This window comes from Manis javanica, chromosome 2, assembly GCF_040802235.1.
Source record: "Manis javanica isolate MJ-LG chromosome 2, MJ_LKY, whole genome shotgun sequence".
NCBI classification, from domain to species: Eukaryota; Metazoa; Chordata; class Mammalia; order Pholidota; family Manidae; genus Manis; species Manis javanica.
In genome coordinates this window covers 20,719,845-20,739,947 of record NC_133157.1, presented here as the reverse complement: position 1 = coordinate 20,739,947, position 20,103 = coordinate 20,719,845, and the positions used below count along the sequence as shown (strand labels likewise).

Sequence of the window (20,103 nt, the reverse complement as noted above, 5' to 3'; positions counted from 1 at the left end):
TTTCTAATTCCGTGAGTGCTACCTTCTTTCTTTTGCATGATGAAAAAGCTCTTAAAATTTTGACTAGCCCACTTTGCTTTCCTCATTGTACAATACTGCTTATGGAAGACTTAGTGTGTGTGAGACACGGATGACACAATGGTAAAGAAAAGAAACAAGGTGTTCTCTCCTAGAACCTGCAGTTTAGCAAAGAAGACCATAAAAAGAGCAAAATAGGGCAAGCACAGGTTTTATACTCAGGGCACTGTTGGATATGTTTAGCCATACCATCCATTGCAAGAATAATCTTTGGCTTTTTGTGCTCATTTTGGAACTAAGGTTACCCTTATCATAAATAGTGAGTGATTTTTCCAGGCAGCCGTGATGTACCCATCCTTGGATCCTTTATTTCTCTCTCCCTGACTATGACACGTCTTCCACGTAGCTGGGGGAAGGCATTTTTTCACAGACCCTCCAAGAGCCAGCTAGCAAGGCCAAGGGAACCTCAGACCATGTGCAATCAATGCATTCATGATTTTGCACCAAGAGGGGACCATGGTGCGTGCAGCAAGGCTCTGCGTTAGACAAGGCGAAACTTCCAAGCAAAATTATCGACAGCACTGCTCCATTTTGAAAGAGGCATGTTTCTGAGACTTTAGATGCTTGAGTAACCTTTTTTGCATTGCTTTTGAGAACAATCACCGTCTCAAGGTTTACTGGAAGCATAAAGAGATCTCACAGCTGGCTATGCACAAGCTGAGGCATGCTTGGTAGGCACAGCATGGAGAAGGCTGTCTCAGGAAAGCAGAGAGCAACTGAGATAATGGGTGCCGTCCCCGTGGAATCTAGCTTGGGTTGGCACCTGTTTCCTCTCTCCCACCTGACACCTAGGACCTGACACAGGACAGTGGGTTAGCAAAAGGACTAGCCAGTTGCATAATGACTGCTTTTATAAGCAGCTATTTAATAAGCAGGCCAACTCCCAAACTCCAGAGCCTAGAGACTGGGGAAATAAAAATTAATCTGAGAGTCAACAGGGCATGTTGAGAGAGTCATGTCCAGAAACCAGCTCGTGTTCCATGCCAATACTGGATGCCCTGCCTGTATGACAAAGCCACTTGTTTACTCTCTGGTTGTGTAATGCATGCTGGTGGCTTTCCTGACTCTGGGAACATTCTGCCTGCTTGGTCATTTATTTAACCTCCTGAAGGTGGTGGAAGAAAGAAAAAGCTAATGTGAGAAAAGGGTTAACCACCCAATTCAGGTGCACTCTCTTGAACTTTGAAAGGTCTGGAAAACTTAGCACCACCACCAAACACTTAACTTCTCAAATAGCAGTGAGACCTAGGGACAAAAGGCGGGAAGGGGGGGATTTGGAGCAGAGTTTCATATCCCATATGATTGGGGAAGTAGGGGAGACACTTGGAGAAGAGGTACATTTTCTATATGGGACCATAAAGATTTACTGAAAGGTGTGTGGGACTGGTTTGTTGACATAAAGTATGGGTTTTTTTCCTACCTGTATTTCACTCTTCTCTTCTTTTTCATTTCTCCCCATCAAACATAGACTATGTATTCACAAGTGATTTTCAGTAGAAAGTATTTCTTTTAATCTTTATCTGCCATCTATCAACATTTATCTATATATATACATATTAAAACTGACCAACTTTTTTTTAAACATATAAATATTTCTGCACATCATTATGTGTAATAGCATTAGAAGGAAAGGCCCATACACTTCCTGGAGAGATACAAACTTTTCAAAATACATTAATAAATTTACCTAAATACATGGGAGTTGATTTGAATTTAAAGTATAGCTATTGGAAAAGACCAAACCTCCTTCCAAGCGCAGTTTCTTTTACTGAGAAAGTAGCCTTATGAATATGTATTTTTATCCCAGAGGTAGTTATTTGCACTGGGCTATTGAACATATTCTCAAACTGTCCTTCTTTCCCAAGCCTACAGAATAAGTAAGAAAGGGAAGCGGTGATCTAAGAAGGACTGTCACCCGGAAAGACACCTCCAGTAGTTGATAGGCAATAGCCGATAGCTAAGAAGGGAAATGCAACTTTTCAGAAAATCAACTCACATACATTCAAGGACATTGGCACTGTATTTTTCCATCAGAGATAATTGTGCTTTCAACCTGTAAGGAAACCCATCCAAACTGTCTTACTAATTGCTCTAAGAAACCTTAAGAAATGAATATTGGCATAAACAGATTTTTGTTTGCTTTTCTGTTTTCCTATAGCAAACCACAGTTTTAACACCTTCGTCCTTCTGCTGTGTTGTATTTGTGCTTCTAACACCTGCCACAACTAACTTTAGTAGCAGTGGCACCGAGTGAAGTAATTTCCAAGGTGTCTGATGAGCAGGTTTTGGTTTTGCCCCCGAACCAAATCTGGCTGCTGACTCAGAGTTCTTCTGCCTCAGTTCTCCTGAGACGTGTACCCCAGGAATGGTCCTGTGAAAGCTGTGGAGCCAGAGGGAGCTGTGTTCATCAGAACTGCAAGGGTTTTCTTTTCAGATGAACTCATATAAGCAAATCAATCACACAGATGACTCTTGTGTGCTTAGTCGGAGAGCACCATCCGTTCCTTCCAGGAAAAGCAAAGAGGGAAAGTCATCCTGGAGAGTGTTTGATGTCATTTCATATTGCCTTTTTAATTTTCCTAAATCAGCCCGAGGACCATTTCTTTCCTCACTTCAGTCCAGACCTGGGAAAGCTAGAAAGACTTCCCTGAAGGCCCAAGGAAATGCCAGAAGGAAATCAGACTGCAGGGTTCTCATCCTGCTCCAAAGACCGAAACAAAGCCGGCACCCACATGGGCTTAGGGATAAGTCGCCTTCCCCCAGCTCCTGGTTTATGTTCCTGCCATACTAACAAAGGTCAGGGGGCAGTGTTTACTGCTGAGTCAGGCACATTTCTTCTGTTTCCATCTTATAAGAATAACAAGAATGGTGATCATTAAAACACTGTCCAAAGAAACTGGAACCCTCATATACTGCTGATGGGGATACAAATTGGTTCACGCTGATTCTTAAAAAATGTCAAACATATAAGGCTAAGTGAAAGAAGCCAGACACAAAGGCTATGTATTTATGATTCCATGAAACTTCATAAGAGGCAAATCTATAGAGACAGAAAGTAGATTAGTAGTTTCCAGGGGACAGGGAAAGGAGGAGCTGGGATAGATTGTTAATAGGTATGGGATCTCTTTGGAGGGTGATGGAAATATTCTGGAATTAGGCAGTGGCAATTGTTGCACAGCAATGTGAATATATTAAAAACCACACAACTGTACACTTTCAAATGGATTTTATGTTATATGAATTACATCTCAATTAAAACTAAAGCACTGGGTCCCACATTCCAAACAGTCTGAATTAAAGCCAACAATTTTATTTGGATATGTTCAATTACATAAATGATACCCTTCTCAATTTGGAAAAAAAAGGGAAAGGAGAGAAAAAAGAAGGCCAGACAGGTCAGAAAAATGACCTACTGATCTACTAGTATTTTCATAAACAAAAAGTAAAGTCAAGCAGAAACTTACCATAAATTTTACCATAGACTCCACTCCTGACAATCTACCCAAGAGAAGTACAAACATGTTGCCATAAATAACTGTACACGAATACTCACAGCCACATTATTTGTAACAGTCAAATACTAGTCCACCGTGGGTGAGCAGGACAAAATGTGGTATATCCACGTAATGGAATCCTGTTCAACAATTAAATGAATGAAGTACTGATACACAATATGCAAAATACTTCAAAATCATCATGAAAAGAAAATAGACACAAAGACCATATATTGTATGATTTCACTTGTGTGAATTTTGCAGAAAAGGCAAATTTATAGACATAAAATATATCATCATTTGCCTAAGGAGGATGAGAAAATTCTAAAACTGGATCATGGTGATGGTAGCACAGTTCTATACATTTACTAGAAATTACTGGAGTGTATATTTACAACTGGTGAAAGTGGGGGTGGGAGGATAGAGAGGGAAAGAGGGAGAAAAGAATGGGAACACAAAGAAATATTTTTAAAAACAGAAAAATATAAAACAGTATCACAGAAGTAACACAAAAGTTTCAGATTAAAACAGTTTATGTGAAATACTCAGAAAAGCTTAAAATGTGGGTAAAGGTACATCAAACAAACGCAAAAAGGCCTGGCAATATTCATAAAAGAAAAGTGGAATTCAAGGCTTAAGATTGCAATGGGACAAAGGGAATCATTTTACATGAATAAAAGGTAAAAAACACAGTAAAGAAACATTAAATCTTGTCATGTTCTGATTTTCTAAATACACGATTGTAGCAACAGGTTGTACCTGTCCATCACCAATCAAGTGGACAATAAATAAATGTATAAAAATGTGAAACAATGTATATAATAAGCTTGAATCAACTAAATATTAAATACAGATGAAATAGGTTTTTTAAAAATGTCGAAGACACAGTTGCACAGAAACAGCCCAGCAGGAAAACCTCATTAGGTTTTGAAAGAGAACTTCCTCAGATCATATTCTGTGACCACAAAGCCTAAGGAGACACGAATAACAAAACAATGACACAAAGATAAAACCTCTACTATTCAGGAAGGGAGATTTCAGCTGCGTCTCCCAAGCTGCGCGCTTCTCTGCCGACTCTCTTCGTGCCTCACACTCTTCCTGCCAGCCAGGTGGCTTTGCAGCTGCTCTGCTTGCTTCCTTGTCCTTTTCCAGCTCTGTGTGCCTGGGGACCCCTGAGGCCCAGGTGGGACCATCAGGGCACCTCTTAGATCCCAGCCAGCACTTGCCACAAGATACTGGAGTATTTGGTCCCAAGAGAGCAGGGCCTCTATTGAGCTTGACTCTGAGTTCTCTGTCCCATTCTAGCTTCTCCAGAGCTTCTCACTGAACATTACTGTGAACTGGCTCAGCTATTGATAAAATGGTGCTTTGATTCCCATTTGATTAGTGTTTCTTATTGACAGCTCTGCAGGAATGTCTACAGAGAAATACGGAGGGGCTGGGTGAGGATGACTTGTGTGTTTCTGCAATCCCAGATGTAGATATTCCTGGCAAGTGTCAACAGCATTCCATCTTGATTTTTAGTATCTACCAATTGGAAACTAGAAAAGATTCTGTACCGGCCAACATCAAAATACTATTGCAAACTAATTGTAAAATAGAACTTATAAAAATTAATGGGATGCTTCCTTTTAATCATGCTTTTATTACTAAACAAAGAATAACAATATGCTAACATTTAATGACAGGTTTAATAGAAACTACCCTAAAGAAATCAAGAACACCCGAGGATGTGGAAAAATGGGAACCCCTCTGCACTGTTGGTGGGAATGTAAATTGGTGTAACTGCTCTGGAAAGCAGTATGGCAGTTCCTCAAAAAACTAAAAATAGGAATGCCATTGAACCCAGTAATTCCACTTCTAGGAATTTACCCAAAGAAAAACAAAATCCCTGATTTGAAAAGGAATATGCACCCCTATGTTTATCACTGCACTATTTGCAATAGCTGAAATATTAAAGCAACCTAAGTGTCCATCAATAGATGAATGGGTAAATAATATACACAATGGAATATTATTCCGCCATGAGAAGAAAACAAATCCTACCATTTGTAACAACATGGATGGAGCTAGAGGGTATTATGCTTAGTGAAATAAGCCAGGTAGAGAAAGACAAATACCATGTGATTTCACATATTTGTGGAGTATAAAAGCAAAGCAAAACAGAAGGAACAAAGCAGCAGTAGACTCATAGACACTGATAAGTGACTAGTGGTTATCAATGGGGAAGGGTGGGGCAAATGGGGGGAAGAGTGAGGGGGATAAAGGGGCACAATAATTCACAATCACAATATAAGTTGGTCACGGGGACAGTAGTACAGCATGGAAAATATAGTCGATGATTCTGCAACATCTTTCTACGTTGAAAGATAGTAACTGCACTAGAGGGGGTGAGGATTTAATAATATAGGTAAGTGTTGAACCACTGTGTTGTATATTTGAAACCAGTATAAGATTGCATATCAATGATACTTCAACTAAAAAAAAAAAGAGTGCAGAAGGGGTTCAGGTCACAAAATAATAAAGAAATAATGACATTCCTTAAATAAAGGCAATAAAATTATCCACTCAACCGATATTCACGAAACACCTACTGTGCATGCAAAGCACTGCGAATAAAGAGATGGTGTTTCTGACAAATTGTGACTTCGTCTGTTTCATCCCACGTGATCTTGTACTGAGAAAAAATGACTAACAGGCAAAAGAGAAACCGGGAAGAGGGTGTTCCAAAGTTCCTTTGAAGATAAAGACTCTATCTCATACTATAATAAAAAAAAGTTCACCTACAAAAATAAAAAAAAAAACAAGAACATCAACATAATAAAGGTAAAGGTGGAAACAAATTAATTAGGAAATAAAACTGGATAGAATAAGATATAAATCCAAGAGCTGTTTCTTTGGGAGGAAAAACAATTGAAGGGATGAATCTCTGGCAAATCTAGTTATTAAAAAAAATAAGGCAACACAAATGACTACACTTATCCTGAGTTTAAAAAGGATTTAATTGCTGACATGAAGATTTAGAAATGAGGAATAGATACCATAAAGTGCTGTAAGCTAATGAATATGAAGATCTCAATGATATATACAGTTCCCACTTGTTCCATGTCCTCTACCACTCAATGTACCCCTGTCATCCCCCAAAATGTTACTTCTCACTTCAGCAGTCTGAAGCAGGAAAATTACCCTAGAAAAGCCCACCGGTTAACTCTTTAGGCTTGGCAGGGCTGTTTGATCCCTTCCTCTATCTCAAAATGCAAAAAAGTTCAGGTTACACTGCAAATCTCAGGGCACAATGCCCTTCCCTTTTGAGTAGTATTGACCTTGTCTGTATTTAAGCTGAACTGCAGCTCTGCTTTTAGCCCTGTAAGAGAGCCTAATTTAAAAAAAGCTTGTAAAATGTGGAGACTAGAGGGCATAGAGCCCAGTGTTTGACTTGGAAAGTACTAAACTAAACTTATTATAGGAGAAAGGAAATTTTGTTGGGGGTGGAGAGGATGGAATGGATGGGAGAAGAAAATAAATGTTCCATGGGGAAAAGCGAAACAATTTTGCACCAAGCTAATCAGTTAAGTTTCAGATCTAGTCACATCTTTTCTGTTTTAGTTGTAGAGCTTCAGATTTTATTTTCTGTTAATTGGAGATGATCACCACTTATCTCACAGAACTGTTAGCAGGAAATAAAGTAATATATGTGGAAGTATTTTGCAAAGAGCAAAGCTTGATATGACAGTGGTGCAGGGATAGGGGCCTTTGCTGCTCTTTTGGGGATGAGATAGGACAATACATGACTCGAGTCTGTTCTAGAGCCATCATGACAGTCAGCCTTCAAATCTAGCAGTCTTCCCTTTTCTGCAACAGTTCTCTTTGGTCTCTCCAGACACCAAGGTCAAGGAGGTCGAAGACTTGCCGTAGTTGGAAGGCCCATTTGTCCCAACCAAGGAGCAGCAGCATACTTCCAGAGCCTGGGTATCCCCCGAGGATGTAAATAAGGGAAACCCAAGACCCTGTGTCCTCCCCTTGGGCACCCTAACTTCTTGATCACCAAGGTCTTTGAGCAAGATGTGGGTGGGTGAACTGACCTTTAACTGCAAAACAAATATTTGAAACCCCATCAGACCCAGGTGGGGAAGCATAGAGCAGATGAAGCTATCAGAGGCAGCTCAGCCCAAGCGGAACTGGGGGCTTATTGATTTCTTTGTATATTGGTACGTGATGGAAACCCACTCCTCTCTCTCTCTCTCCTAGCAAATGTTTTTAAAATCCATATCAATCATTAATGTTTCTTCGAATGGATTTTCTTTAGGGAGGAGTATGAAGACGAGTCTGGTGTCATTTGTAGCAAGATCAGAGTCTGAACTCGGAGATGGAAATTCCTGAAATAGACAGCAGCACTCATCAGAACAGTCCAAATGTAAAATTTTAAGAAAAGAGTTTCTGATGGGCCCAACTTGGGACAGCATGACTGTTTGGATTAATAAGCTCTGGCCAAGAGGGTAGAACAAAGTAATGTTGACATGGCAACCAGTGGTCTTTCCCTGTGACTCAAGGGCCGGGCCGGAAAGAGGCTCTTTGCAAGGTTGGCAGGTACCCTAAGAGGTCCTACTATGAGAATATACACCACAATGCGAGAACAGGTTTCCTCTGGCGGTGAAATTGTGGGTATCTTTTTGTTTTGTTTTGTGTCATTTGAGAATGGTTTATTTGAAAGAGATAGAAACACAACTCTAAACAACTGCAGCAGGAAGTGGAACTTATCAAAGTGTTAACATACATGCAGTGATGGAATGGTGTGACTGGCCTCAGGAAGAGCTGCAAACAGAATCTCAGGCACTCTACCAGGACCATCTCTCATTTCTGATTCTCTCTAAATGTCAGCGTACCTTCCTGGTTTCTCCAGATTTCTCCACACAGCAGGAAGCATGGCTCAGGGGCTCCCCAGCCTGGCATCTCCCTGTTTCACTTCTAAACGGAGGCTCATATTTATTCTGTCCGGTTCCAAGTTGTAAAACCTCAGAGAGGACTGGCTTAATTTGGGCAGGGAGTCTTTACTGCCTTGTTCTTCCATTGTATCCACATTACCTGGCCCGTGGCAGAGCCTACACATGTTAAACTGATAGTGGGCATGAGGGAAATGGGGAGAGCCTGGTGAAGGATGACTCCTGGGTTTGGGTGACTGGTTGGGAGGTGGTACCACTGGGTGATAATGGGAGGTAAACCTCAATCAAGCTTCAGAAGAGTAACCGTGGGTGTGGAGGGCCTAGCAGCATTGCTTAGCAGTTAGGAATGTGAACACTAGAGTTCAGACTATCTGGGTTGGAATTCCAGCTCCACCACTGACCATCTGTGTGACTGTGGGCAAGTTATTCCAACCTTCAAAGCCTCAGTTGCCCCATCTATAAAAATAGAGATTATTCTAATACTCAGTTTATAGGATTCATTGTGAAAATTAAACAAAACACACTGTACAAAATGCTCAGTGATCGTTGACGCCTATTATTATATTCTTCTTTTAACCACACTGCATTATGCTTTTAAATTGACTTTCACTGTCTTTGCGGTTAGAACTGATTTTTTTTCTGATGACAGCATAAGTTTCGTGTTTCAACATTCGTGCCAGTTAATCGGCCTGTTTCTCCCATAAACAGGGCAAGGATATGTGCTCAATCAAACTTATCTCAAGGAGAAGTAACTTTGAGGCCCCTACCTTTGCTAAGGGCCATGTCCTAACAGAGCCTGTGCTGTAAGAAGAGGTTGTAGATCACACGGGAATGCTCTTGGCAGGCTTCCAGGCAGTAATAGCCAGAAGGTGACAGCCATATTCAGGAAGTGCAGGCCCAGCCCTGAGAACCCTGCTATGGTCAGGGATACTACACATGGGGATACCCAAAGGGTTTGGCTTCTCTCCCTAAGTCTTAAACTTGAAAGTAATTTTCCCCTGCTCTGGGTTTTTAAGTATCAGGTAAGAGATTGAATATATCCTTTACCCCGGGGGGAATGTGTAAGTTTGAAAGCAGGTGCTTTTTATGTGGTCTTTAAAATTTTTCTGTAGGTAGGGACTGTAGCTTCAGGGCCACCCCTACACTCTAGATGGGAGATGCTTTGATGGTGTAAGTGGAACCCAGAATAAGAAGGAGATTTTGTGGTTAAGTTTTGCTTTTTCATTAGTATAATAAGCTTTAATACTTCATAAGTTTCTGGGTTTTATAACCTCCTCAAATATGCTGGGCAAATTGTATTCTCCAAAGATGGCTGCACCAATATACATTCCAACCTACAGGCTCTAATTATAGAAATGGGCAAATAAGTCTCATTCAAAAGATACTGATTGCATCCCAGCAACCTCTAAGTCACAACCCAAAATTCAGACCATAACACTTGACTTAAAGTCATGCTGCACCCTGTTCTGCATTCGAGTGATGCTAAAAGCCCAGGAGGTAAAATTAAACTGTAAGACCTTGGACATTTTGTATGGACAATTGTATTGTATGACTTAACCTTCGTATGCCCCTCTCTTTATTTGTCAGATGAGGATAATAATTGTTTCTAGTTTATAGAGTCGTTGTTGAAGAGTTAATACATGTAAATAATTTAGAATAGTTCTGAAAAGGTATCATTCCGTTAATGAATGCTAGCTGACATTATTCTGGATGTTCTTGTCCAGGTGGCTGACACAAAAGGAAGGAAAGGAAGATGGACGCGCTGAGGTCCAGGGACCAAACTGGCTTTCTCTGTTCAGGTTAAGTGAAGGCGAGGGTCCGTCTGTTGATGTACTCTACGGTGGTCCACTCTGCTGGGCATTTCTTGGGCAACTGTGTCCTAAAATGCGATGGCAGCACTGAGGCTGCCCCTGGGAGGACCCAGCCTGATTTGCATACCTTCTAGAAGCTGAAGTGTGAAAGTAGATGTGCATGTGGTGGGGAAGATGGAGAGGAGAGATCAGGGCGCTGTGGGAAAGCTAAGTCTAAGAGGAGAGAGGACCAAATTCAGGAAGCTAGTTGTCCCAGGGACGAGCTACACATTTCATCATTTCTCCCAAGCCTGGACCTCAGTCTTGACTCAGGAGGGAGGCAACCCTGGGGCAAAGCCTGAAAGTAACTTGTGCTGATGGGGGCTGGGGCTGAGGATGATGGGCCATGGGTCGGCTTTGGAAGAGAGGAGGCGAAAGGCAGGAAGTCTTTCAGAGTCCTGCTCCCTTCTTGCTCCACACAGTGTCCGGCCACTCCAGAGGTCCAGAGGACCTCCATATTCTTAATGACTTCCCACGCTTATCCTTCCCCTCCACACTGAGGACCACGGCTCACGGAGGCTGTCTCACGGCCAAGCGCCTGGTCTGGTTTAGTGCCAAAAATGAAACACTTAGGGGGGTGGGTTGGGAAAGGGGGGAGATACGGCTTCTTGAGCTGAGCGCCCACTACAAGCCAGGGTAAGAGCCGGGTCCTCCTCCATTATCTCACACAGCCCTCAGAAATGACTCTGAGTTCAATGTTTTTATTTATTGCCAGGTAAAACTGGAAAGTGAAGTTTGGTGTTGAAACTGGAATTTGAATCCAGTGCTGGTTCCCAGGCTGGTGATGTTCCAAATATGCCACACCAGCTCCCATGCTGAGAAAGGTAAGTGTCGATCTGCATAAATCCAATCACTCCCTTAGGTGCCAGCCAAAGAAGGAGGGAAAATAGGATAGCAGATGCCAAAGCAGGACCTGAGACTCGTAATAACAGGATATGCTGAGCACACAGTTTTCCTGTTACCATATTCATCAGTCACTTGCTCTCTTCCTGCCGGTTTACTAGTCAGGAAATGGCATGGGGATGGCGAGCGTGAGGGAAAACTGACAAGCAAGCAAACCCTAGAAGTTTCATCTGTCAGTGTAGCTCTATCACACTTTGCTGTGCGCAGGATGGAAAAGATGTCAAGGTTGCAGCAAGGTTGCAAGGTGAGTGTAGCCTATGCCTCCCGGGGCCCCACCAGCCTGGGGGAGCAGGAAGAGGAACATCGTCACAGATGCTGGCCGGCAACCATGAGCAGAGCCTCGGGGACGGCAGCAGCAGCCTCCACCAGCCCATCCCCCCTTTCTGCACAAGAGCTCACAGAGGCTCACAGACTCAGGGGGACTTAGCAAGCTTCAGGGACAGACATGCTTGGTTCAATCCTGGCTCCACCGTGTTCCCTCATAGGGTTGTTGTGAGAAATGCAACAAGATAACATCTGTGAAGGGCCAGCATAGGGGAGCGTTCACTCACTTCACCCGTCAAGGGTAATTCCGGACTTCTCCAACTGGCTACACAGTCCTGTGACAAGCCTACAAGGCCTTACATAGTTCAGATTAGCCTCCTCCCCAGCCTCAGTTCAGACTACCAGCGTGTTCCACCAAACATCCCATCTGACTTCATCATAATCACAGAAATATAAATTTGAAAGGAAAAGGAAAGTATCGTTCAACTCAAACCTTTAGTCTACTGTCGCTCCACACACCTGTAGTGCACTATTAATTAACAGTTTAGACATCCTCTAGTTATCTCGTGGAATAGAACATTCTGGATGTTGTCTTGGGGAAGTGTAACTTTCGATTGTTATGCTGGGAAGTGTCATTTCCGGCCTAGAGCTCCTTACCTGCTTGTCACAGCTGAGCCTGAATGCAGGTCCAGGTGGCTTGCTCAGCAGCAGTGGTTCCTCTTCTGGGGCAAACCCCAGATGTGTTTTTTATACCATTAGTAATATTCAGCACATGTACAGTGTCATGCAACCATCACCACTGTGGTTGCAGATCACTTTCGTCACCCCAAAAGGAAGCCTCACCCCATTAGGAGTCACTCCCCACTCTTCCCTCCCCCTAGACCCTGGCAGCCACTGATCTGTTTTCGTGCCTATGGATTTGCCTACTCTGGACATTTCATATGAATGGAATCATAACAGGTAATGCATCTTTAAGAGCTAAGACTAACACACCTGACTGAGAGGTGCTGGCCTGAGAGGCCCCAGGACAATCAACAAACCCCAGGCTCACTGGCCCCATCAAGGTCTCACCTCCCTTGACTGACCCCAATGAGTGACTTTCTCAGATGAAGAAAGATATTCTATTGAGCTGCTTCTACAGTGAAGCCTTGCATTGAAACCCCAGTTCCCCCTTTCCCTGGGCCCATCCTGACCCCACCTGGTCTTATACGTCAAAGCTAACAGCTCCAATACTGTGGCAGGGCCATTCTGCTGTAAGGAGTGAGCTCTGTGATGGTATCTAATGCCATAGAAGTAGATGCAATTTCGTGAGGAATGAGTGGATCACGAGAAGAGGGTCTAGGACAGAGCTCTGAGGAACTCCAACAGAAGAGGCTGGATAGAAGAGCTGCTGACAAAGGAGACTAAAAAACAGTGGTCAGAGACATGAGAGAAAAGCCCAGGATTGCGAGATGTCCCGGAGGCCAAGGAAAGCATGTTTCAAGAAGAGAGGAGTCAACTAAGTTTAAATAAGCAAACTTCCCAGGAGCAGATTTGGTTGAGAGACACCTCAGCTAGAAACCAGACTGCCGTGGGCTGCACGTGGACTGGAGGCGGGGGCCGCAGACAGCGAGGTGACAAAAACCCTCAGGGAGTTTGTCTGTGAAGGAGGAAGAGAAAGTGGGCAGCCTCTGAAGAGGAGCATGGGGTCCTAGGAGGGTGGTTTGGGTTTGGGTTTGGGTTTTAATGTTGATAGGGAGCCTCAGAGAAGAGAGATTTCACATGCAGGAGAGAGGTAGTCGCACAGTGTAGTCCGGCAAAAGGCAGAGGATGGTGAAGCCAGGACCAAGACCTTCTGAGGACGCATCTGCCCCAGCCAGGAGAGTCTCAGGAGGACACCACCTGGCGCACAGTGTGTGCAAGTAGGGACCCCTGCCAGTGAGAGTGGGGCTGCAGAAAACGGCGTGTGAAGGCTCCCCCCAGACAAACCAGCTTGGTTCCTGCTGGCACACCTCCCTCAGGGGCTCCCTCACAGCTGTCCTCGAGGCAGCCAAAGTCTCTGAGAGTCTCTCCCTGTGTAAAGCGACAGTAAATAAGTGGAAAAGATGGATTAGGGCAAGAGCCGGAACACAGGATTGCTGACTGCCAGACTCCGACTCCCACCCCTTCCGACAGAGGCAACAATTGTTGGATGAAGCGGCCTCGGAGAGCTGGACCCGCTGAGAAGACAAGGGAAGTGGCCAGAATAAGGGCACAAGGCATGTTTCTCAAGAAGTACAAATGATGTCTTGGTTATTTAAAATAAATAAATGTGGAGGATTTAGAATCGTTAACTATCCTGTCCCTGCAGGATGTGATCCTGAGGCTTGTTTGTCCCCTCCAGGGCAGTTGGCTCCAGTTCCAACGAGATCACGCAAAAGCCTAGGCCAAGCAAGAGGAGAGAGGGAATCATTACCCCTCCTCTGGCCAAGTCACATTATAGCCATGGCGCTGGTGGCCAGGCGCCCGAGGCCTGGGAAGGGTGGGGAGGGCCGTCTGCCCACCAGCCTGTGGCATCAGCTCAAGAGTTTGTGACTCGGGTCCGCCTCTGCTCTGGAGCCTCTCCTGGCCACCAGCTGCCCTGGCGTTTACAGTCCCACCGGATCCGATTCAAACTCCCCCCCCACCCCACCCACCCCCGCCTCCTCTTGGGGGCTCCCCCCAGGGCCATGGTCATGTGCTCAGGATGTGATTGTGAGGGTCGAGGTGGTGTCAAGGGAATCCTGCTGGTTCTTAGCACTAGTCACAACCCTCAGAAGGAGGAAAGGTGGGGGTAAAGTGCTTGTTTCCCAAGCCAAGGCCTTATCTCTCTCCCAGTGTGATCGCCACAGAGAGGAGTTTTAGCAATTTTGCGTGCTTCCTGCGCTCCAGGCTCTGGGTTGGACTTCAGACCTACTGAGGCAACTTTCAGGGCACTATCCATTTAACGCTCACAGAGAGGATTACTGCAGATGTTCAGATGATGAACCTGAGGCCCAAAGATGCTAGCGATATGCTTGTGATCATACAGCTGGAGGAGGAGTCCGGATTTGAACCCGGGTCATGCTGATTCTTGTCCAGTAACCTCAGCTGCCTAAGACCCAGTCCCTGCACTCAAGAAACACACAAGAAATGTACATAAATGGCCATAATATAATCGTGTGCAGTAAAGTCCAGTGGGAATTTAGAGAAACCATATCCAAACTTTTTAATTTGAGAGAAATGATCCAACTGTCTTAGGAAAACTAGTCAGGATATTTGAAATCAAGTTTGTTCTGAAAAATCTTGTTAGGTGGACTTGGAAGTCAAAAGAAGTAAAATTTCCATGGATGGAGAAGAAGGTGCACACTTAAGTTGGGACCTAATGATAGGATTTGGATTTAGAGATGGAGGAGACTTACGGGTGTTACTTCCAAAACAGGTCAATAAAACAGAAGCCACAACTGTCAAAGAGAAAGTCTTCACCGGGAAGGTCTATGAGATAAAGCATGACAGAAATGAATTTATGATACAAACCTGAATATGCAAGGAAGAGCACATTGCTTTATTTACTTTGCATTAAATTAGTGTAGCTATGACACTGAGTCCCTATTATATTCAGCTGGTGGGAAATTTAATTTCAGGGGTTGACAGGGCCCTCTTCTTGCCCACCTCCCATTCCCATCCCAGCTCAGAGAGTTAATGACCAAGAGTTGTGATGTGAAGCATTATATTCTGGAGGCACCTCTGGTTAATGGTGGATACAAGAAGTCAGCAGACTTTTTCTGCAAGGGATCAGAGTGTACATATTTCAGGTTTTGCAGACCAGATGGGTCTCTGTTCCGACTAACCAATTCTGCCACTGTTGTTTAAAAGCAGCCATAGATGATACATGAACAAACAAGTAAAATTATGTTCTAATAAGACTTTATGGATGCTTAAATTTGAATTCCATGTATTTTCATATATCATAAAATATTATTCTTTTGATTATTTTCAAATATTTAAAAATGTAAAAACCATTCTTAGCTCACAGGTCATATAAAACCAGATGGTGAGCCACATTTGACCTATGGGCCAACCCCTTATCTATGTGTTTTCCACCAAGATGCCTGTAGACCAACCTTACAAAGATCCTTGAAGCTGAGTGGCCTGGTTGCCACATGGAAATCTTTGCCGGGGCTGAGAGCCCAGTACCAAAAGTCTAGGAAGACCTTATGCTTTACATGGAATTGTTACATCCGGATGACTTGTCTTTCTGAGGTTGACAGAACCAGAGGAGGATGGACCATCGAGATCCATTACAGGTACCCCCCATTTTTCAAAAGTTCACGTTACACCACCTAGCTTTTAGGAAAGACCTACGTTAGTACCTGCTTTTGCTAACCAAAAGAAATCCAAAGAGGATTTTCATTTTCATGAGAAAAGGCAAAAAGCGGAAATAGCGTCAGCGTCTGTTTTGCAGCCAGCCTTTAGAGAGGCAGTGTACACCATAAGCAGTGGCAGCAGTGCCACCAAGCTCCTTCCCCTGGAACCACACTGGATATCAAGCCGCCAGAGCTGTGAACTTTCTGTGAGCATCTGTGCTTTAGCTGGATTTATTTTGTGCATCCGTTAGCATATGGCCAAGGTATCAGAAAAGCCTAAGAGAGGTTACTTTCTGGATCTGGAAATGCCCCCAAACTGTTTCCATACAAATTAATGGTAATTGCTTCTTTGCTTTACACCACTGAGATACAAAATTTCATTTGGGATACAGGGAAAATCCTGTACTTATAAAAACTGCAGATGTACATTCTTTCCCTTGGGAAAAAATCTTAGCTTTTTCACTACTAGGGATTCTACCCCTCAAAGCCACTCTACAGCTCCTTTCCCTAACATGTATGCTCACATTTCCAGGATAATAGGGGAAAAGTCAGGATGGGTGGTGGCCTGCAGGCTACTTCTTTAGGCCCTGCCGCAAGGGAACGCCAAGACTTGGCTACCTGCTGGAGTGCTGAGTAATGTATAAAGAAAACAAAGACAAACACCTCAATAAATTATCCTGCCTAGGACCAGAGCTTCCTAGCCCCACAGCAAGTTCGGGCCTCAACATTCCAAGCTGAAGAGAGGAGGCTGTCTTGTCCCTCCATAGCTCGGTGGGTACTGGTCTTGGGTGTCCTCAGAAAACCTCTGAGAGGAGGTCAGGATTCTGGTGAAAAAGGGGAGAAGTATATGATTCAGCCTTCTCCGGAACACCAGGCTCCCCTGAAGGTGACTCACGGTCTTGGCTTGTAAGCAACTTTGCTAATCACTTTGGCCAACCACTGGTCCCTACAGCTGCTGCTGCAGGATTGCTAGCATATCTGTGGTACAAAGAACACCTACCAGCCAACTGCCGTTTTCTCTACAAGAGCCTGTTTTGCTTCTGCCTCAGATGAATTGCTTCAGCTGTATGGTACTTTAGCTGTAATTCCAAGAATGGGAAGCCAAATGCCACTTCAGTCATGAAATGGTCTCTAATCCCCCAGCCTAAAGAGGCCTCTCCCCGCCTGATCTCAAAGCACACACTCAACAGTGCCTGGCATTCAGGTCATCGCTGTACCCTTGGCCTATCTCAGGCCCCTGGGGTAATTGCACTGGCTTTGAGAATTTTTCTGACAGCCACCTGCTCCCCAGTAGGATGGCCAGGCTTACCGGAAGAGAATGTTCTCTACGCAAGGCAACTTGAGATGGGAAAAGTCATGCTCAGAGGGTAGGAATCGGGCAGACACTGGAGCCTAGGAAATGCGAGATCGATTTCTCGCTCCTTGTCAGTGCACCCATCAGCCTTTGATGATGAGATCATTTCCTGTGCCTCCACACACCATCCAGGAAAAACTCAATGAAGTCTTGTCATATGGAGGAATAAATAAAATCTATTCTCGGGAGTTTGGCTAGTATTTGCCTAATTTTCCCCACAGCTCTAGGGGAAGGATATTTTATAAAATAACCCTCCACCCACAGAACTGTATAAAACCCTCTGGCTTAGCTGACTTTCTTTCCTTTTAACTTGACAAAATGATTCTTAAGTTCCAGACAACCATCACACATCTGCTGTCAAGACAGGAAGAGGAGAAAGGAAGGCAACAGATCCGATTGTACCCTCTACTAGCTAAGTAAAAGCTCTCCCCAGAGCTCCTCTAGCAGACCCCACTTCAGCCTGACGAGGACTGTGTCCTCTGTCCTCCCAGGGCAAGAAGGGTTGGGAACTTGAGCATCCAGCCTCTCCAGCCTCTGATGAGGAGAAGGACCTGGACGGATGCAGGAGGAATCCACCTGAGATTCGGCCACAAAGAGCTACACAATTTTGAAAAACAAAAGCCGACTTTTTGAACCAGCTCTGTTTTCAACTAAAATATATTACAAAACCACAGGGTAAAATCAGAGTGATAAAGACAAGATGGGACAGAAATTTGTAGAGAAGAATAATCAGCCCAGAAGTGACCCTAATATATATAACAACTCAATATATGATTTTTTTTCCTAATTAACAAATTTGCTGATACCCTGAGCTGGAAGATAAAGCACACTTGCTGTAAGAGCTTGTCAGACCAAGTCAGCAGGGCACTTATTGAAGGAAAATTAACCCAGAAGTGGGGAGCTCACACCTATCACATTGATAGGCCACCCCCTCCTCCCTTGAGCTGGAAAAGTGTGAGCAGAGGGCACTGTGCTGGCCTCCAGGTGATGCTGAAGTAGCATTAGGAAGAACCTGGAGACTATGACTGCTGTCTCCCCTGGAACCAAGTTGAGCTTCCAAGAAAACTGGAGTGGGGGATCTGTGTGGACCTCAGAGACGGTTGTGGAAAGAGGTAGCGAGAAGTGGTCTGTAAGGATGGGAGGGCTCCCTGTGGAACGCCTTGCTGCAGCTAGTAAGGACTTGCCCGTCATGTTACCTAAGAGGAATGAGTCACCTGCAGAAAGTCTCTGTGTCTGCTCATGATAGTAAATTTACACTCATTAATACTCTCTCTGATCATCCCATTATGGGCCAGCAGGTGTTTGGTCTGAGGGATAACTGTGAGCGGTAAGTTCTAGAGGAGGAGAGAGCAGCCATTATTACGCTACTTCGTTGAGCTCTGGCAGAAATGGCCTTAAAGTTCACTAGTCCTCTTTTATGGATGATGATCGTGATAGCGATCAAAATAATAAAGCAGCCAGCATTTACTGAGCCTCTAGTCTGTGCCAGGAGTATGTAATTTCATCCCCAAAACCGCCCTTTGGAATTCTGCTGTTACCATCCCTGTTTTTTCCTTCAGGGGAGGAAGCTAAATGTGTTGCTCATCCAAGACCACCCAGCTAGGAAGTGATGAAGTCCGGATGCATACCTTAGTGGGGAGCCCCCAGAGCTCAGGCTCCTAACCCTTACCTTGCCCCTCCTTCTTGGGCGGAGCTGCAGCGAGGGGCCTGGTTCTCCTGGAAGTGAGAGAGCATGTGGTAAATACCCTCATTCCCTGCTTCCTTCCATCTCATAAATTAGTGAGAAAACCTGCACTGCGTAAAGATGAGGAGCAACAGTACATACACGACACCCAGAATGAGCGTTTTGAGTGCTCTGTCAAGAATAGAGGAGAGCAGATGTTTTCTAGATTCTTCATGTTCAATAAGGAAAGTAAATTCCCCTACTTTAAATCCCTTCATTGACAGAGAATTAGAGTCTAAAGCATGCCTCAAAAAAATCTTAGAGGAAATGATAAGTAGACTTTAAAATGTGATCTGTGACATCCAAAATCTTGAAAAACATAACAAATGACACAGGCCAGTGAAAAGATGGACAAAGAAATAAATGTGAGGCAAATGCAACCTTCTTGAAAGGAGACTGTAGTTATATTCCAGGTAAGGTAGAGTTCAAGAAAGAAGAATTAAATTGAAAAACGTTACATGGTATATAATAGCCATTATCTTTCGTATGTGAAATAATATGACATCAACATAGAAAAATAAAAGCTCCTGAAAGCTGAAGAAAAAATGATACAAGTGTAATAAAATGGACAGATTTTAAAGTATTTTTATCACTATGTGACAAATCAAACCTGCAATAAAAGAAAAGAAGCAAGGAAAAGAGAAACTGAATAATGAGTAGTAAGATGAGGATCAATTTTAGAAGAGTACGTGGTCTGCCGGAGTTATTTCTGGGCCCACCCCCTCCAGTCTCAGTGACAGACCCCACGCCTCCCCCTTCTGGCATTTAAGACAGAGAGAGAATCTGCAGCAAAGACCGTTGCGCACGTGTACTTACAGACCAATGTCCTTCTTTCTTGGAGATGGATTATGGAAAGTGAGATTTCAAGGCCAAAGATAAAATACATTTTTAGTTTTAATGAACAGAGCTGGACTGCATTCTTAAAGACCACAGCAATTCATATTCCTGCCGTCTCATCAATGCTTTTATGTTTTGCCAGTCTGAGTGAAAAACGGTATCTCATAATTGCCTTAATTTGCATTACTGTCTTCCACGTTTATTGATCATTTGTATTTCCTTTCCTACAAATTGCTTTCTATTAATTCTATAAATTCCTCTCCTTCCCAGTGTAAAATTTGGCTTCTTGGGTTTTTCTATCAGTTTATAGTTGCTTT

At 43.7% G+C, this 20,103-nt stretch overlaps 1 protein-coding gene across 7 annotated transcripts in view; it reads right to left on the bottom strand.

The window, feature by feature from the left end:
* The window catches only part of SUSD1 (sushi domain containing 1), a 163,717-nt gene that overhangs the window by 13,543 nt on the left and 130,071 nt on the right, over nucleotides 1-20,103 (bottom strand). Inside the window, exon 16 of one of the 7 annotated variants that reach the window (XM_073226182.1) lies at nucleotides 1,548-2,582. The exons of the other annotated variants lie outside the window; for them this stretch is intronic. Coding sequence (XP_073082283.1) covers nucleotides 2,536-2,582 — 47 coding nt within the window. The 3' untranslated portion in view covers nucleotides 1,548-2,535. Of the gene's footprint in view, nucleotides 1-1,547; nucleotides 2,583-20,103 lie in introns of those variants that run through there. 7 annotated transcript variants of the gene reach the window in all.